Source organism: Leptidea sinapis, chromosome 7 (genome assembly GCF_905404315.1).
Source record: "Leptidea sinapis chromosome 7, ilLepSina1.1, whole genome shotgun sequence".
NCBI lineage: Eukaryota > Metazoa > Arthropoda > Insecta > Lepidoptera > Pieridae > Leptidea > Leptidea sinapis.
Genome location: NC_066271.1, coordinates 4,680,908 through 4,701,758, shown reverse-complemented (window position 1 = coordinate 4,701,758; position 20,851 = coordinate 4,680,908). Strand labels below are relative to the sequence as shown.

The 20,851-nt window shown below is 35.3% G+C and overlaps 1 protein-coding gene across 13 annotated transcripts in view; it reads right to left on the bottom strand.

Annotated features, from left to right (window-relative positions):
• LOC126965388 (prolyl 4-hydroxylase subunit alpha-1-like) overlaps positions 1-20,851 on the bottom strand; it is a 213,086-nt gene that overhangs the window by 81,381 nt on the left and 110,854 nt on the right. For 4 of the 13 annotated variants that reach the window (XM_050808966.1, XM_050808967.1, XM_050808968.1 and 1 more), the window contains 2 exons: positions 20,621-20,845; positions 20,028-20,087 (listed from right to left, as the gene is read on the bottom strand). The exons of 3 other annotated variants lie outside the window; for them this stretch is intronic. In XM_050808966.1, coding sequence (XP_050664923.1) covers positions 20,028-20,087; positions 20,621-20,845 — 285 coding nt within the window. Of the gene's footprint in view, positions 1-1,155; positions 1,375-2,659; positions 2,814-3,244; positions 3,376-4,969; positions 5,110-6,577; positions 6,760-9,305; positions 9,463-11,557; positions 11,704-12,517; positions 12,721-13,810; positions 13,979-16,892; positions 17,032-18,405; positions 18,572-20,027; positions 20,088-20,620; positions 20,846-20,851 lie in introns of those variants that run through there. 6 more of the 13 variants (XM_050808962.1, XM_050808984.1, XM_050808961.1 and 3 more) reach the window with 4 other exon arrangements.

Below are 20,851 nucleotides of genomic sequence, written 5' to 3'. Positions count from 1 at the left end.
CACACTCACACACTCACTCACGCCTTGCTCCCGTCGGGGTAGGCAGAGACAATAGAACGCCACTTGCTTCTATCCTTACAAACCTCACGCGCTTCCTCTACATTCATTACTCTTTTTATACATGCTCGCCGGTTGCGGGTGCTTCGGATCTTTCCTTTTCTCAAAACGTCCCCAATTTGGTCGACGAACGTTCTAAGAGGTCTCCCGCGACTTGCCCACACACACTTGCCTTATATATTCGATCAATCATTCTTTCTTCAAAATTCAATGGGGTTTTCATATTATTGATTTGGCGTATAGGCTCAATTCTGCAGCATACACAGTTAAAAAAAATTGGCAACTTTCGGAAGAAAATAGTCTCTACTATATGCATGTCTGATGACATCTATCTACCAGTGGGAGGCTCCTTTGCACCGGATGGCGGCTACATTATGGGTCACAACGGCGCCTATTTCTGCCGTGAAGCAGTAATGTGTAAGCATTAATGTGTTTCGGTCTGAAGGGTGCCGTAGCTAGTGAAATTACTGGGCAAATGAGACTTAACATCTTAGTCAAAAATAACGATCCTAAAAAATCCGTAATAGCCGAAACTTGCTCAAAGCCGATACCAACCACAGGATCGAGCTGCATAGCCCACAGGTGATTTCTGATGAACGTCAATACATTGCTTGTTAGAGTAGCTATTGAAATTAAAAAGCATCCTAACAATTTTAATAGGGAATCCCGTGGTCTTACTCTGCAGTATAAATGCAACAAAAAGAACCGAAGGTATGGATGTCGTCAGTAGTGTGTGTCGTGAATTAGGGAATCAAAGACCAAAACGAACTAGGCGCCAAGTGGACAGATTGATGTACTATTAGTGTCAAGTGTCAATGTCTCAAGAGTTTCTCGCCGCCGCCGCAGTTCCGCCGCGACCACGGTTCATGCAATTGGATCAAATATCGGCACCAAATTAATAAAATATATATCGTGAGTACACATCATAATAATTACAATGTTAAAGTTCCGCGATACTTAAAATTTAAAAACTATCCTATCTTTCAAGTTGGATCAAATACGGCACACAGTGTCCAAAATTTGATTGAAATCGATTCAATAGTTTAGGAGTTCACCGCGGAAAAACAGCGTGACACGAAAAAGAACTAAAGATCATACAAAGTCATAATGCGGTGTATAGTGTCCGCCGATGCCGTAGTTGGCGACTTGAAGCTGCTCTGAAGACGTCAGGTCAAGGTTCGTGAAGTCCGTGACTCTCCGAGATACACGCGCTAAGGCTGGCGAGTCATTATCATCCAACCACGCTGCTTTGCTGATGCGAAAATTGGCCGGTTGCGACGTCCCTGTGTCCGAGTCTTGCACCTTCGCGCGATTGAACTGAAAAAAAAAGAAAAAAACACTTAAACTCAGTCACTGATTGTTAACATTTTACTTTTCAACCGACTTCGTCCAAGAGGAGGAGGTGCTCAATTTGATCGGTATTTTTTTTCTATGAATGCACACCGATTACTCTGAGATTTATAATCCGATTTACGTAATTCTTCTTTAGTTCGATGGGAAATTCGTCCCATAAAAAATTTACGTGGTTTGGCCCAGTAGTTTTTATATTTTATGTCAATTTTTGTCGACGTGGACGATATATTTTATTATTATTAACTGACACTCAAAAGTAAAAGATAAAAAAAACCGACTTAAAAAACTGAACAGTATCAAATAACTGAAAATTTAATTTAATACACCTCAGCAAACCTTTACCTTTAAATTTTAATATTAATAAAATACTATTATTTGTATGTGCTACATATTGATAGCTTTTAAGTCAGTGCCCCCGGTTACATTATCTATGGACCTGACGTCACATTGTCGCTTATTTTTATGGAAATAAAATAAAGGAAGACAAATGAGCGTACGGGTCACCTGGTGTTAAGTGATCACCGCCGCCTACATTCTCTTTCAACACCAGAGGAATCTCAGTAGCGTTGCCGGCCTTTAAGGAAGGTGTACGCGCTTATTTTTAATGAAGCTCATTCCACAGCTTTGTAAAAACACACTGTGGAGGACCGCCACACATCCAGATGGTGGGGATAATATCCTAACTTGTACGCCACAAGTTATATTATCCGTCGTGCGAAGGTGGAATTCGGCGGCAGGTATCGGGTGAAACAGCTCTACGGAACACTCCCCGTGATAAATGCGGTAGAAGACACACAATGAAGCGATGTCTCTACGCAACGCCAAGTGGTCCAGCCGTTCAAAGAGCACCGGGTTCACGACAATTTGAGCTGCTCTGCGTTGCACGTGGTCAAATAGATCAAACTGATACTGGGGTGCGCCGGGCAAGCTCGAACGAAGCTACCAATATTGTTCTACCAAATATTTTTTTTCCAACGATTAAAAGGGTTATATATGCTCTATTATATTATGATGTTTTAAGTAATCAACTCAACCAACATATCTTTTTTGTAGAATCACGTATCATACGTTTTTTCTAGAACGTGAATTCATCACAATCCATACTGAACCGTCCAATAGTAGGTATTTAGTACGTGCTTATTTATCTCTTTCTTTTCGAATATTTAACACAACTAAGATGCCTTTTATAAGATTTAAATATGTAAAATTTAATAGTGTCCATAAAGTGTAATGTAAAATAAATACTCACATTAGGTGTAGCCAGTTTTTTAATAATATCAATTTCATTGTCACTCAACACGTCGTAATACAAGACAATGTCCGGGTCTCTGTACAGATATTCCATCTTGATGGCCGCGTACCTTAAGAACGGGTGTTCTCCTGTCAAGTATTGGCATGTTAACCTAAAAATCAAACATAACATTTCTACCATTGTCATGATTCCTTAGAAAACAAACAATAGAGTGGATTCTAATTGAACATCCGCCGAAAGTTATCATCATTTTTCAAAAATATCCACTTGGCAATTTTAATTGGAATAAAAGAGGAAATGACGAGATGATGATACACAGGTATTGCGAAATTCGAAAGAATTGTTTATGAATATTTGTACGTTAAAGGTATAAAAGTCTTTCTTAATAATAAATTATTTTGATTTGGGTTTCAGATGGTTCAACTGATATTAAAGTGTCCAACATCGAACCCACGACATAAGTTCACGATATATGTTTGCATAAACGCTTCAAACATATCTGTTGGCTAGGAATTAGATCAGCTGCTAGTCAGTACCGACTTACCTCGCGACCTCTCGTATATATAATGTAATATTACGTACTTCTTAGCCATACTTGGGAGTATCTTGCCTTCACCTCGACAAAGTTTCTCATAAAATTTCCAATCAATACCATAGGCATAAGAAAATTCCATCTCTTTTTCAATTTCCTTGTCTAATTCTTCACCTATGTCCTGTAAAAAAATAAAGTAAATAGCTTTAGCCTGTGACTTCGTCCGCGTGGTAGTCGAAATCAGACAGGCTGTGACTATTATTGATTCACTAACATATAGATCAACGTTTTTTTAAAGATGTTTATGACAATATTTCTTAATAAATATCATTCTTAATCATTTTAGTGGAAGAAGCTAAAAGAAATGAGATAAAAATATAATAAATAATGTTATTTAATTACATCTAGCAAACTTTTGAGGAACCTTAAAAATATTAAATTGGTTGGGTCTAGAAATTTCATGACCTGAAGTTTCTTCCAAGAAAACACGTTGTACCGTACAAACTTACAACCTCTTTTCTACCCTAAGGGATTGAATTTTGAAAAGTCCTTTCTTAGTTCTACGTTGCGGAACATTTGTGCAAAATTGAAGGGTTCTAGACCCAGCGGTTTCAGCTGTGCGTTGATCATCAGTCAATCAGTTTCTGATTTTATATATAACAAGCAACAAACAAACAAATATTTATTTATTACAACAAAATACAAAATACATAATACAATCAGTGTTGGGGTCTCCTTTTAAGCAAAGAGTTGCCTGTAGTAGGAGGCCCCGCTCTTCCATAGCAAAAACATAATAATAAGGTGTTATAATAAACAAGTTAATTAACTAAGGGAAAGAAATCTACTAACAATAATAACATACTAAAAATGTATTTATTTGTAATCTAAACTTAATGTGCTGTGTGTGTGTGGGTGTGTGTGTGTGTATGTATGTATGTGAACGAGTGTGTGATTGTATGTATTGGTGAGTGTGTGTGTGTGTTAGTTTGAAAGAAAACTTAAAGATTTAGTACCTAACTATAAATCGATAGATTAATACGAATTAAGGGTCAGGTTCCTCATCAAAGCTAAAAGGTGGAAATCGCTCATGTAACGCTGGATCCCAGACAATTGGAGTTAGAGAAACTTAACCTGTCTTAATAAATAACGCAATGTCAAGTATGTAAGTAATAATAAACTTGGTATAAAGTTATACCTGATAATAAACCAAGAATATGCAAAATGTTGACTATATCGCTGACAACACTGTCAATACAATGATAATTCTGAAGTTTTCCGAATGTCAAGCAGCCTTGCAAATGTACGCGGTAAACGATATACATCCGAATAAACCAATCATAAGCAAAATGTCTATTTGTAAATATTTTTGCATTTTCTTGGTATATTCTCAGTTATAATTTTATACCAAGTTTATTTGTAAGACCGAAAAAGTTTTAAATTTGGGATAACTTTAGAAAGAAATAGAAAAGAAATAAGATCCAAAATATCTGGATGAATGACGTGGATCTATACTACGGCATTTTTAAGACGATGATCTTCCAGAAAACATTTAGAACGTTCTCAGAGGTCAACATCGTTATTCTCTCGAAAACAGTCCATTAGCGGTGGAGATCACCTACTATTATTAACTTTGTTGTTCTTCACTCGCAGAAAATATAGAATCTGAATTAAACTTCAGAAGTCCATAACAGAGTCTCATAGATTGCCTTCACCATTGACAATTTTTATTCGAGCAAAATCAAGTCTAAGTCACTTAGTAAAAAAAAATCATTTACCCCACGACGTCGCCGATTTAAAGCTACCTCTTGTTCAGCAATCAACCTGTGATAATGTAGTATGTTATCACGAGCTCTCTCGTTATTGGGATTCACTGTCAACAGTTTCTTTGTCCACTCCAAGGCACTTTTCATGTCACCTGCACACAGATATTACGATTACAATAAAATCTAACATTACTCGTATTACCTATGTAAGTATAATTTATTTTTGTCCATCACGATCCAAATTTCTTAATTAGATTAGTCTGTGCTTTAACTTTACTACGCAATTTTACACCTAAAATCATTAGATAGGCACTTGATTGCCGGCCGCTACTTTGTCGTTCCATTCGTAATTCTATAGTTGTGCCTGTTGCATCTCTGTATCGCGCGCGAGAGGACTAATTTATGCCTAGAAACTAAACGTCAGGGTATAACTGTTTTACGAAGTAGGAGATACATAATACAGTTACAAAGAGTCACTCTGGTAGCCCTTCGTATTCATCAGTTGGAAAACGTCCTCTGCTGGACAAAGGCGTTCCCAAAAGATCTCCGCGGCGATCGATTATGCGCTGCTCTCATCCGATGTATTCTAACGATCTCGTCCATCTTGCCTCCATCGGGCCTACCAAATCCGGTCCTTCCGGTCGCTATTCGAAGACTTTTCTGCCCCAACGGTCATCTTTCCATTGAACTATGTTACCTGCCCACTGCCACTTCAGTTTCGCAATCATTTGGGCTATATCAGTGACTTTGGTTCTCCTACGGACCTTCTTAATTCTGATTCGATCTCGCATGAAAACTCCTCTCATTGCCCTCTGAGCGACTATGAGCTTTCTCATCGGCCCTTAAGAGGAAACACATCTAGTGGCCAAGTTTCAATACAATCGATCTCGACTCTTTTCTCTTTATTATTAACCCTGGATCAAAATTATTTTCAAATAAAATCAATGTCATTTTTAACTGTGTCTCTTTATTTTGCTGTTTTTGTTTTTGTAAGTGCTAAAGTAATTAAAACGGCTTAATCAGAAGGCTGCCAAGTAAATAATCCGACACATCAAGTATGTAAGCGAAAAATTAAAACAATCCAACAAAATTGTTTTTTTTAGTAGGAATATTCCAAAAACGACAGCTTGATTTCTGAGTTTCAAATCACGATTTTTATTTAGTTTTAGAATCCTAAAACTTAAAATGGCCTTAGATAATATTTCCTCTTTAAAATCAGGATAATATAATGAAATCCATATTCAATCCCTTCAGCCTGTTAAACAAAATTTCAATATAATAAGTTGGACTGACAGAATTATAATATTATGTTGTTCTCAATGAGTGTTCTTATATCTTTGTGCCATTTGGTGTAGAGACGCTTGGCCCATGGGACCCAGAGGCGCGGAGAATGTACAATATACTATCTTCTCTCCTCAATAGGGCTAATAATTTCGGTCAAAGGACCAGCCTAGCTATCCAACATGGAAGTGCTACTAGTATTCTTGGTACACTTCACCGTAATGATTGTTTTATTTTTAATGTAATCATAGTATTGTAAATATAGTTAAAAGATTTGTTTTGTTTAATAAAATATCACATATTTTATAATATTGGCAAGGTTTTATGAATATAACTTACCTAACAAATAATTTGTAAATGCGATGTAGTCCAAAATATTCTCTTCAGTGAAGTTATAACTGATTTGTTCCTTTTCATATTTACGTAAAGCCACAGTCATCCATTTGAGGGCATCCTTGTGAAATTCTTCATTGTACAATGCCTTACCCAGCTCAAAGCAGTCACCCGCACTCAATGGTGTACTGAAACATCAAGTGAATAAATAAATCAATTTACTTTTTGTATTGGTGAGGTGGTTTATCGCGTAGAGAAGATGTGTTTATTAATTTGGAGAAATTAGTTACAGATATGGCTAAACATATATATTTTAGAATATCACAAACTTAGCTGTTTCCTCACTATTCTCACTAAATCATTTTACTGAAAAATATATCAGCGTCAGAGTGCTTTCGCATTTCGTCCAATCCGTAGGTGCCCGTGAAAGTACAGATCTATAAATCTAGGACCGAATTCTGATATTGCTTACGCACTTGTCCGATCTCTGATCCAATTCCAAGCAATTCAGGGGTCACTTTTTGCCTCATTCGATAAGAATTATAAAATTGTCTGTCGTATTGATGTAATACTGGGTGGTGATTGCAAAAGCTCTTTTTAAACATCGGTCCACTTAGAGAAGGTGCACCTTCTTTTTCTCCTTCTATTCTTTATTTCTTAATTCTAGCTTCTATTCTATGACCTGATGTGTGATGATGAATGATTGGATAGTGTAATGTAGCTATATAGACATCTACGAACTTTATTGTAATTCTGAAATATTGCTAACATCTGATAGGCATTAGAAGTAATTTTTTGAGTATTTATGAATATGTATGTATGTTAAAGATGAATTTGAAATCGAACTATACTCTTAAATTACAAATAACAGTTACTCTTTCAAGTGATTGGTTCATTAGTTTAAAATAAACAAAGTAGGTTCTCGTATTTAATATTTATAATATCTCTTTACACGTATCAGAGGCTAGAGCCAACTTATTGAAGCCTCTGTAGCCACAGCACATAGCAAATCTCTTAAGATCTTCCTGTAATAAACGGCAATCTGCATTTTTATTTATTTGCTTGAAAATTTTAAAATTATCGGCGTATAGTAGTATGGAAAAATAATGGAAAGACCTATATTTGTCATTTATAAAAAGTATTAAAAGGAATGGGCCAAATATGTAATCCATATAGAAAACCAGCGGTAATGATACAGGGAAAGGATGTGAATCTATTTAGCACTACTGATTGATTTCTACATTTGAGTAAGAAGAAAACCATCTGAAAAAAATACATTTTAACTTTAAGTGATCCACTTTATCGAAAGCTTAACATAAGTCATTGTATATGTACAGATAAACCGTGATCCAAAGAACCAAAAAGAGAAAGTTGCTGAAAGAAAAATATTAGAGTACAGTTAGTAGACTTCAAAATCGTGCTGACTTTCATGTATACGAGTATATAAACGCTCCCAGGCACTAGATTTTCAAAGACTTAAGCTATACTAAATATTAATATTTTAGACATTTTAGACATAGACAAGTCGAAAGCATAACACATTGTGTTATGCTTTCGACTTGTGTATTTGTGTTATATCATAGCCTTAGAGCACAAGATGCTTTTTTTAGAAAAAGGGTAATTGTATCAATCCCCGCCTCTTTGATAATATCAAGCTTATCTAAGGCCTGCAGTATTTCATCAAATTCAAATTTGATGGATCCTTGGGACGCCTGAAAACATGCCTGTTCGAATACAGATGAATAGAAATAGGTTTATAATTAGATATTAGATTATATAATTTCAAGGACGAAGGGTAGTCTTCTGTTTCTTTTTAGGTTTTTGATCGTTCTATATATATGCTTCATGACAAGATTTTAGTATGTTTTTACTTAAGCGCGAGATATTGGGTAAGTGTGGGCCATACTGAAAGAAAATTTCTGTTCAGGTCATCTGTAATACAATAACTTAAAAACAATTACGATATTTGAATGTGGAACACTCCAAAACTAGTATACCTACACTTTAGTTAGTGATTTTTTTTCTACAGTGTGGTATAATGTTTAAATTGTGTGGCGGCAGACTGAATTTAAGTAGATTATATTCACGCCATGATTTTTATGGTTTTTGCTATGGCCTAGTTGCCTTTGGCATTTGGCATTTGGTGATGAAGTAATATAGATATGAGATGTGTATTCGATGTGTATTACAAATTCAGACTGATCACATAGCTGATCTGTTATGATTTTCATGAAGGTTACCCGACGCCGATACCGAAGCTGACAATAATTCCATACGATAACCGACTAATTCTAATAAAAACATTACATGTATCAATTTGTATTGTATTAGAAGTTGAATACCGAATCATTTAACAGATAACCAAAAACGACTGTAGATAATGTAGATGCTTGTACAGTTATGCCATAAACAGATAATAAAATTAACGGTGGACAGTCAGTAGCTAAATATTATATTGTCACTGATGGTGTATTCTCGATTGTTTTGAACCTGAAAGAAAAAAACAATCAGAATGGGTCTTTGTTATTGAAGATTTACCTACTAAGAAAAGTTGAAGCACTGGTTAGAAAATGGTTGCATTATATTTCGTCATATTGCACTACTGTAACGCTTAAAAACTAAAGGGCAGATATAAAAACGTAAAAGTTCAAGCTTTCCCAAAAAGTTTGCGAAAATCGTTGTCGCAGTCAGTCTTCATCACGACAACACTTCCTATTACTATGCTAATACCCACCTGTACGTAACTCCCTTTAACTTCCCCTCAGCTAACTCATCTATTTCCAGCCGGTAGGTTTGCTGCAGCCGGCTTAGAGCAACCGCGGCTCCTGCCAGGTCTTGGTTCTTTGGATATACCGCGTCATGATGATTTAATGTAACGTTGTTTATGTATTCTGTAAATATTTATATCTTTAAACGAGCCATTCTTGTATATATATATAATCTGAATCTCGGAAACGGCTCCAACGATTTTCATAAAATTTAGTATACAGGGGATTTCAGGGGCGATATATCGATCTAGCTGGTTTCAATTAAAAAAAATGTAGTTCTATCCGTGTTTTAATCAGAAACAGCTACAAAAGCATTAGAAGTATACAAAGATAAATTTCGCCACTATATACAAGACTGTAATAGCTCAGATGGGACATATTTACTAAACTAAGTGTCCGAAGCGACATTATTGCATGTTCTCTGTGGAAGAGTATATTCTCGAATAACATTCCTTGCGTACCTTCAGAAATACCATGTAAGGCCTAAAAGGCTTTGGTATTTAGATAGAGTATGGGCTGTAGTGATCACGAATTAACAGTCGCCGCATGTTCATTCCAATTCAATATAATTATTTTTTATTTAAAATAGGATTTTAAATCACTTATTGAACGTGAAATCAGTTATGCTTCAGACTTCAGACAGAGAAGCGTTCGTCTTTTGCCTGGCGGTCGCTCTATTCTTTCATTTTCAATTTAGTAGCACATTTGTTTAGTAAATTTTTGGAGTAATGTTATATTAAATTACGCGCCTTGCTTTAGTAAAGGATTCCTCTATTTAAATCTAGTGTTCTATATTAGGAATGTAGTGATCGAGAAAAATATCTACATTTAACTGTCACTCTGCTTGGAATTGAGCTGCAAATTTAAGATCAAAAAAACCTACACAAAAGTTTTGGTAAAGAGCCGTGCAAAAGGTGTCAACGCGCTTTCGCACCCTTACTTTAAGATAAAGATTAAAATATGGCGAATAGTCCTTTTCTGCTGCACAAATATGGTATTAATTTCGGCTCCATTGCCCCATTATAATATACCATAGGACATCATACCCCAGATTAATACAATGTTATCCTCATATGCCATAAAAAATTATTACAGTACATATTTTCTTCGAAGGGAAAAGCTTTCAAGGCTAATTAGGTTCACTTCTAATGATGTTTTGTTTAGCTCAAAAGGTGGTGATTGTTTCAAAACATATCAGGTCTGAAATCATAGATAAAACACGCCTTCAGCAAGCGAGGGGACGCTTAACATTAGATCGATTTTAATGGTTTTTTTTACAATACAAAAAACAAAAATGTAATTAGGACAGAGACTTGGAAATTCAAATCTTTATATCAAACCTATTTGTTATAATTTATGCAATGTGCCTTATCAAACACTTTTTCGATGATAAATTATAATTATCGATACAGACAACGTATTATTATAAAAATGTATAGACAATTTAAGTATCATAACGAAATACTTTAAACATGTGCAGCTATACATGAACATACACAAGCTGAACATCCTGGTCGTCTTGTCCTTTATAGTCATAAAAAAAACCTATAAATGAATAAAGAAGAAATATGCAGCATAGCTTATCCTTCAAAAACTCTTACGGCTGTTTTCTATAACCTAACTATCCTTAGTTTAACTTACTAGAGGTAGACAAATCTATCCCTTTACGCTTACTTACATTTCAATAACCTATCAACGTAACTATAATAAGACATAAGTATATAACGATGACCTGTATAGCCGAGTGGTTAGCGATCCTACCTACTAAGCTAGAGGTCCCGGGTTCGAATCCCGGTAGGTGCAAGCATTTATATGATGAATATGGAAGTTTGTTTCCGAGTCATGGATGTTTAAATGTATTTGTGTATGTTTATAAGAATTTATGTATGTTTAAGTAAGTATAATATTGTATTTAATATATCATTGTCTTGTAACCCATAACACAGGGTATACTTTATATGCTTAACTTGGGGCAAGATAATTTGTGTAAAAAGTGTGTCAATATTATTATTATATAACATTACATAACCATGAATAGATAAGATCTTGTCATTAAACGGTGATAGCATATACCCGCAACTAGATATACGTTATTGAAAACGGCCGTTAAGATATCTTAGAGAAGGTAGCAAGTCAATCCCAAGACTTCACTACGAACAATGACATCAAAACATGATACAAGTAACATACGAAGATTATATTGTAATAATAACGAAACCTGTTCCAACTTTAATGGTCATCTCAATCTCTTTCAGATCGTAGGTGAGCCTCTTGATCAGAGTGAACGCGTTTAACGGGTTACCGACGTAGTTGACTGGATCTTTCATTGCCTTCTTCTGTTCCCTTTTGAATATTTCTAAATGCCTGAAAAAGTCCCAACAGGAGTAGAGTTTTGGCGAGCATAACTTTAATAAAGGAGTCCATATAAATATTTTTAAGACTGAAAAAAAAATAGTTGTCAATGAACATATTTATATTATATTGATAGCTTTGAAGTCGGTGCCAAGCCAAATGTAATAAGGGTACGTACACTCACCACGCGTGACTTTGAGCGGGATAGCTTCGTCTAGAACAGAACAACCCAAGCGGACAGACACGCATGGCCAGACAACCTAAATAATTACAGTAAGTAAGCTGTTTATAATACTAAGATTTATTTTGTTAAGGGCTTGGCACTGTCTTAAAACCTATCAATAGGTAGCACATACAAATAATAGTATTTTATTAATATTAAAGGTAAAGGTTTCCATAAGAGGTGTTTTAAATATAATTTTTAGTTATTTCGGTTATTTAAGTCGGTTTTTATAAACGTAGTTTTATTATTTTTTTAATAATAATACTTTGGATAATTTATAAAACCATATACAATATGAAGTAAAATATTGAGTAAGGTAGGAATTTCACGACATAAATCCAAAGATTTTTACCATTCATATTATGTCGTGATAATCTACGTTTTCTGTTCAAAAAAATGATACTGGATGAGCCAAAGTGTCACTCCCCATGTACAGCAGCGGTAGGGACGGCCAGAGAGCCGAGAACAACCACGGACACGAACAACCGGAGGTCACTTGAAATCTGCTTGACAATTTCGCCATTGTTAATCCACGCGTTTTGCCATACTAGCACGAAGCTCATCAGAGTTGGTGAATGAAACAAAAGTAAAACACGAACTTACCGTTTCAAAGTGCTCAATCTTTGGTCTTCTTTATTAATATAGTCATCTAATTCTTCTAAGATTCTTTGATGTGTTTCTAACAGAGACTCCATCTCGTGTGTTGAAGTGAATATATCCCCATTCACCAAGATAGCAAAACTTACAACTAATATGGATAGAGAAATGACGTCAAGCCGTGACATGTTATCCATTTACCGCATACCCTAGAATAGAATTACAATAGGTTCTAATGGTTCTAATATGTTTATTTTACAATTTCTCCTATATTTTTAATAAATATTTAAACTGGCTTTGACAGGCAATTTCGTCATAGTATGTTTTTTAATGAAAATATGGGACGAGACGAGCAGGACGTTCAGCTGATGGTAATCGACACGCCCTGCCCACTACAATGCAGTGCCACTAAGTATTATTGAAAAACCCGAAAATTCTGAGCGGCACTACAACTGCGTTCGTATATTTATACATTACTGCTTTACGGCAGAAAGAGGCGCCTTTGTGGTACCCATAATCTAGCCGGCATCATGTGCAAAGGAGCCTCCCACTGGTGTACAAATTAGTACCGTATTCCCTCTGACACCCTTAAAATTAAGGTAACTCGAGGTAATATGTACTGTTTCTCCTCTTTCTATTACCGTGACCACGTTTGTGTCAAAATTCATGATTATCGGTTAAGTAAGTGTGTAGTTAACTTCTCATTACTTCTATCTACTACTAACCGCCTTAACAAACAAATAAGCATTCAGATCTAATTCATCGTTATCAGCGACTTTATTCGTAAACTAGCTGACCCGGCAAACGTTGTTTTGCCATATAAAGTATAATTCACGCGATAGTTTTATAAGTAATAAAATATTGCCTATATTATAGCCTGTACATCATTTTGTTCTATTGTCAATAGTTTTTGCAGCGCACGCAAAAATAGGTTTTCGATTTTACACCTTGTGTTACAAAATAGCAATTTTATTACGGATCCCTACTTTTGAAAAAACATAGCCTATAGCCTTCCTCGATAAATGGACTACCCAACACTGAAAGAATCATTCAAATCGGACCAGTAGTACCAGAGATTAGCGCCTTCAAACAAACAAACAAACTCTGCAGCTTTATAATATTAGTATAGATTAACATATTTACAATAGAATTACCTATATATAAGTTAGTATTAATTGCATTGTGGTTACTAGTAAACATATATCTTAAATTTATTATGAGTTAAATATGCAAAAAGTAAGATGCAAAATTTGCACACAAAATTTAATCAAAAAATATTAAATTCTGTATCTGACATACCTATAAAAACAGCCACCTCCACAAAACCTTTCACTTCGCGCAGTATAAAATTCTTATAACTATGTTTCGATTAAATATTCCAATAATTGTAACATCTAAAACAAATATCTTTCACTGTGACTTTTTCGTGCCGACGTAGTACCTACCCGATAACAAGAAATTAAAGCAAAAAATGTCCGATATAATGGAAACTTTACGGTGGTTGGCTTATCGCTTTACGAAATAATTTGCCAATCGTCATTTTTGTTCTAGATATAATATAGTTATTAGGTGTCAAGGTGTCATCTTTTTTTATGTTATACAACACAAATTATGCTATTATATATTTTAGGGGTTAGGCTATGACACTATTATTTAAGAATGAGCTATATAGGTGGCTAAATGCTTATAATTTTTTTAGTGTTAAGGAATTCATGGATACGAAATTCTGATTTTCATTGCATTAAGTTAAATATTTGCATGCTAGGAATGTAAACTATGTTTTTTGCATTAACTATGTTTTTATTATTATTATTGCCGTTTTGTAGTGGAAAAAATCAAGCTTTTATTAAGGTAAAATATATTCTACCATCTCATGCGAAGGTCATTTATACATTCTTCAGTTAACGCATTTTGTATTGCATTTGGAGAAGGAACGCGGTGATATGATATATAGATGTAGTTTTAAGGACAACATGGCATAAATACCTTAAAAAATTATCAAAGCTTCCAGACCGCTTCACTTTCTCATGGAGGATTTTATGAACTTGACTCCTACTCTTTAATCAGTTTTATCAGTGCTCCTTTGCACAAAATGCCAACTAGATTATGGTTACCACAACGGCGCCTATTTCTGCCATTAAGCAGTATAAACATAACTGTGTTTCGGTCTGAAGGGCGCCGTAGCTAGTGAAGTTACTGGGTAAATGAGACTTAACATCTTATTTCTCAAGGTGGCGAGCGCAATTGTAGTGCCCCTCAGAATTTTTGGGTTTTCAAGAATCCTGAGTGGAACTGCATTGTAATGGGCAGGGCGTATCAATTACCATCAGTTGAACATCCTGTTTGTCTTGTCCCTTATTTTCATAAAAACAATATCTATTATACGCCGTTCAACACTGATGTTATCTTCAGTGGTTGCCATAGAAATACGTCCCTCTGGCAGATAATCGCTGCAATTCGTGCGATGACGCTTAGACAGATTAAGTCAGTTGAAAACAGTGGCACTAGGACTACATGTGACGTGATTTAAGTCAACTAGAACGTTATGATACACGTATACTTCTATAGCAATTACAATTTTCGCTTACGGTTATCGTCAAGAATCCACTTTTCATCGCATGCATCGCACAATTCGATCCAATATTCCTTCATTTCTGCATCGATTCAACAAAGCAACACAAGTTTCAACACGCGTTTCTTTCAGTAGATCAGTCAAATCAGGAGGCACCCATTTTTTATATTTATTTATTTTATTGATTTGACGCAAATTAGTGCAGCGTTAGTTCCGCGTCGGAACTCATATTGAAAAATCACTCGAAGTTTCGAAGTATCCATCTCTCTAGTCTATGACGAATATAAAAAACAACTGAAATTCGATAGTTGAATGTTGTTTAAGAAAGAACTACATAGGTACCATGTGAAAAAAGTTTTCTCAAAAATCTCAAACCATGAAGGTTCTATCTCAATTCGAAGTACCAATTACAATAAATCGGCAATTCCATACTTTAGCCCCCATTACCTACGCTAAATTATTACTAGCGGCCGTTCCCAATATTCAGTCTATCTCTTACCTGAGATAAAAATCGTAACTATCGTTGACTTATCTGTCCCAATAAACTTATCGACGGTAACTCACCTTATCCGTATACGCTGTCTATCAATGGGATGACACATAGCTTACCATCGATAGAAGTTTGTATGGAAATTTCAACTCACCAATATAAGGCGATAAGAATTACTATATATGTGGTATTTTGGGACAGCTTCAGATTATTGATAGTAGAAGGTAGTAATAACGGCCGTTAGTCAACAATTGTTTCGCCACTGTTTTTTTTTACCACAGTACTCATTACATTATATATAGTCTTACTACGACTTATATAGCCGAATGGTTAGACACCCTGACTACTAAGCCAGAGATCCCGGGTTCGAATCCCGGTAGGTGCAATCATTTATATGATGAATATGGATGTTTCTTTCCGAGTCATGGATGTTTATATGTATGTTTAAGTTAGTTTATTGTAAGAAAATTTATTGAATTAGGCGTTACTTTGCGGAAATCCATAATTATACAAATTATTTAAGTTTTCTTTAGTGTTAATTCCGCCAATATTTGTTTTTAAAAAACAATTTGACACGTGTTTCGCCTCTACACGAGGCATCCTCAGGACGTGTTGTCTCGCCAAAATCTGGCACGAGACTGAATCAAATGAGTTTTTTTTTTGCGCCCAAACAAGGGAAAGGGCTACCCTCCGGGATAACGACGGGAGGGAGCTGGTGAATCCTCATGCATACCAACGCAGCCTAAATCTGCGTTGGTTATGTGGGACTCACGTGAAAACCTAGGTGCCTACCCACTAAGCACCACCTGCAGTTGGCTTTGGGCAGGTGCCCTCTAAGCCTACATCGAAGGCGACCTTCTCTTGGGGAGAGAGAGGCGCAAGCGGCACTCCCTATGGAGTTTCCGCTGGGATATAATCAAATAAGCCGGAAGCCGCTCTTTTATACCCTCGTCCCATGAAATGACGGACTGTGATTGGTCGGCTGTTGTGACGTATTACCCCCGGAAGAGACACGTAACAAAGATGATGGGACTAAATTTGTTTGTTCATTCAACAATGTAAACATGTTATTTTTATGTTTTATTATTTCTAATTGCTCTAACACATTTAAGCGAAATCCTTTTTCACATGTATGTAAAATATTAAAATTATTATTGTTTCCTTGATACATCAATTAAATGTTTCGCGAAAAATTGTGCTAATATTATTATTATTATTACTGTATGTATATGAGATATGTAAGTTAAGATATTGAAGAGAGAACCTCTTCAATTGTTTATTCATATCCAAATAAGATTGTAAGAAAAATACTCTTAAAATTATTTTAATAATTATTTTATTAACTTATCGAGGTAGGAACATTTCGTGGTAGCTTTAAGTGCATGTCTGCTGATTGATACTCGAGACCGCACGGTCTCAGGAATTCTTGACCACTTTCATGGAGCCACTTGTTGCCTGCTAAAATAAAAAAAAACACGTGTTAGTATCACTATTTATTCTACACACTAAACATTTGTTTCATTTCGGCATTATTATACACACAGAACAGTTTAAAGAGATTTGATTTGACTAGGGCGTGTCTAGGGCATGTAGTATAACATCGAGTGACGACAGTTGTTCCCATACAAATTATGCGTGATGGCCATTCTAATGTCTTTTATCTGTTATGTGGTTATACACGCACGTACCCAATAACTTATGATCGTTTTGCCTCATCGGAACTATATAAAAATTGACATAGTTATACACCATTTAGTTCATCACTTAACATAATATATTGTAACTTAAAAAACATGTAAAACGATGAAACTGTAAATGTTGATTTAAAAGAGTGGCAATGACTTTCTTGCCAATTCTAATTAAAGCTTTCAGGTTTCTTTAAAGTGGTAACCTTTTTCGAAGTGGTGGTAAATGGTAAAAACGAAAAAAAAAATCATCAGTGTCATTTTCTTGACCTAGAAAAATAAAATAATTAGATATGATACAATCTTTTAATGGTTTTGTAATGAAAAGATTTTATATTGAATTTCAAGGCAAGCTATCTTGGATTTTAATTATTTGTAGTTTAGGCAGAATTAATTGAATTGAATTAATAATTATAGTAATAAAACATTTATTTCGGATCAGATCCATATCTCTGTTAGTAAAGTTTTACTGAAAAGCTTATGTGAGTAGGTACTTAAATCAAAACTATTTTATATTGGTGTGAAGCCACATCCAACTTTTTAAAAGGGATGGGACTCCTTCCGATCTGCGCAAACATTCAGGATAGTGTTGGTGCTGCCACGGACTCAAGCGAGTAGAGATGCGCATCTTTTTCGTATAATGGCTGCGAAACCATCAATGGACACCTCCACTGCAACGCCACGGCAGCCCGGGCAATACCCTGAGTTCATTATCACATTGCACACGTTGATCACTGTATACCCTCTGTGCGTAGTCAACCAACAGACTGCAGCAGGTGTAGAAAGGTAATATGCCTTAAAAAGTGTAATCTTTACTGATTTCGTACACTGTGCAAACCTACGAGGCATTTTACAGCGAAAAGCCAGCGACCTACGTTCCCTATCGATGTCTTATATACAGACTGCCAAAAATCACACCTCGCTTTTTCAGATTATATAGATAATATAGCGGGCGGACAGACAACAAGACGGATGAAAAAAGGTCCGTAGTATTAGGATCAAGTTTCGTACCCAAAAGACACGGGCCTCAAAAACGAGATAGGCAACACCTACTCATATACGAGTAATGTTGCATCTCCATTGATGACTCAATTCCAGATGGTTGAAATACTTGAATTTGAGTTTAAAGTAAACTTTAAGGTCTTACCCCATTTAGAGCCAAGGAGTACGGGGCAGGCAGCATGACGCGTTGCTAAGTCTCCTTCCCCGGAGCGGTGAAGGTTCATCCAGACCAGGGCAGCACCTTTAACTGGAAACACGCTCACACCAATATCTAGGAACACCGTCGCGCCGCCTTGTGCCACGTCAGACATCTGTAGATGTAGATTATGCACAAAAAATGCAAAAGATATTTATTGTTAAGCCTGTAATATTATCTATGTACAAAAAAAATCAATATGAAGTGTTGCTAGGTCGTCATCTTATAATAACATAGAAAACCATATAAATTAAATGGATAAAAGAATATTACAGCGATATATAACACTTATAGTTGTAACATTTGAACCCTTAGCCTAAAGATCAAAAATGGCTATTGGATATTACATAAAAGAGGACTATGAAAAATGTATTAGAAAAAATTAAGAGCTGCAAAAACAAGCAAAATGAGAACAATAAAATAGTATGAATTATATTAAATACTAGCTTTTACCCGCGTCTTCCGCGTTAATTGTTACTTTGGGCAATTTTTTTTAGGATACTTTTCAAATAATATACAACCATACTGCATTTTCCGCTGCTGGTAGCGCTCTTCTATGATACAGCACATATCCTCTGTCAATGTGGACAGTCTCTTTAATAGTATTTCCATGTGAACTTTAATATCCTATTTCATCCCCATGTGGGTCAAAGTTTAAAAAATGCTCGAGCAAATCTTTATAAATTATTTTTTTATTAAATGCCTAAATACAAAGTTTCATGGTTTTATCTTCGATAATGACGAATTTCCATACAAACTGCCATCTCCTACTTCAACCCCTCTATTTATTTATTTGCAATAAAAGGTATACCTATGTCCTTTTTCAAGCTCTAGTCTATCTCTTTAGTAAATTTAATCAAAATCGCTTCAACGGTATTAGGCGTGAAAGCGTAACAAACAAAGTTACATTCACTTTTATAATATATTTATAGTAGGGATTACAGACAAAGAGATCGAAAAGTTCTAAGGGAATATATATTATAATAACTAGCTGACCCAGCAAACGTTGTATTGCCGATATTAAAATTGCGATACAAAAGTAACTGTTGATCGTAGATGGGTGAAAATTTGAAATTGTATGTATTTTTTAATGCTGACTCATATTCAAACAAATGTAAAAAAAATGTGAAAAAAAAATTAAAAAAAAATTTCGCGTCACCCTTAACATTTAGGGGGATGAAAAATAGATGTTGTCCGATTCTCAGACCTACCCAATATGCACTCAAAATTTCATGAGAATCGGTCAAGCCGTTTCGGAGGAGTCAAAGTATGACACGAGAATTTTATATATTAGATATAAAACTATCGACCTGGCACACAAAGTTTATATAATTATTTGGGATCAAAAATCCAAAATTGGTCAACCAAAAATACATCATATAAAATAGGGACGAGCATTTTAAAATAAAATTTAATAGTGACATGGTCTTACACCATAATATGGAAAAACATAGATAAAAGATAGGCATTAATGTCTCACTCACATTACGTGCCTCGAAGCCATTTACTAAAATTTTAAGAAGGGACATTTCTTTGTAACAATTATTAAACTTATATATCATTATACTTACATAAAATAATACTGTAGCAATTCTGTCTCCATCTTCATCTGTGATAGACTCTTCATTAGGCTGTAAATGTAATGTAATATAGCTTTATTGACTATCTATACAGAACTTGTTTGACGAAGTGTGAATTTACCAAATTTGGTTGCAGAAGTAGAACAAATTGATTCTTCTGTGTGAGCTTAAGGGCTTTTACATGATGGAGAGTATCGTTTGTCAAGAATAACAAATATATTCCCACTCCAGCAAAATAGGTGCGCAGTCGTTGAGTTATGGAAATTAGCCAGATTATACCATACAATACCATGGCTTTAATCATATTTATATTTCTTACACATTTAAATAAAACAATATTTAAAGTATTATAAATCGTAAACACCCAACTTTGTTTTTACATATTATGTTTTGCGTAAAAGTTATATGTTTATTATTATTTTAGTTAATCTGACGTTTCAAGACCTTTCCAGATCATGTTTTCAGGGAAACAGTTCAGTCCCCCTGATAAAGTTTTATTTCAATCATATTGCTTTAAATTAAAAATTAATTAAAATTAATGCAAGAGTATCGCGTATAACCATAATAAAAAGTAATGTTTATACCCTGTAGTAGTCATAGTGCGGTGTATAGTGTCCGCCGATGCCATAGTTGACGACCTGCAACGGCTCCGCAGACGACATGTCAAAGTTCGTGAAGGCTGAGACCCTGCGAGACACCCGCGCTACGGTTGGCGACGCCTTATCACTCAGTGCCCCATATTTGCTTATGCGGAAGTTGGCCGGTTTTACACCCCCCGCTGCCGAGTAGTTTACCTGCGTACGACTGAACTGAAA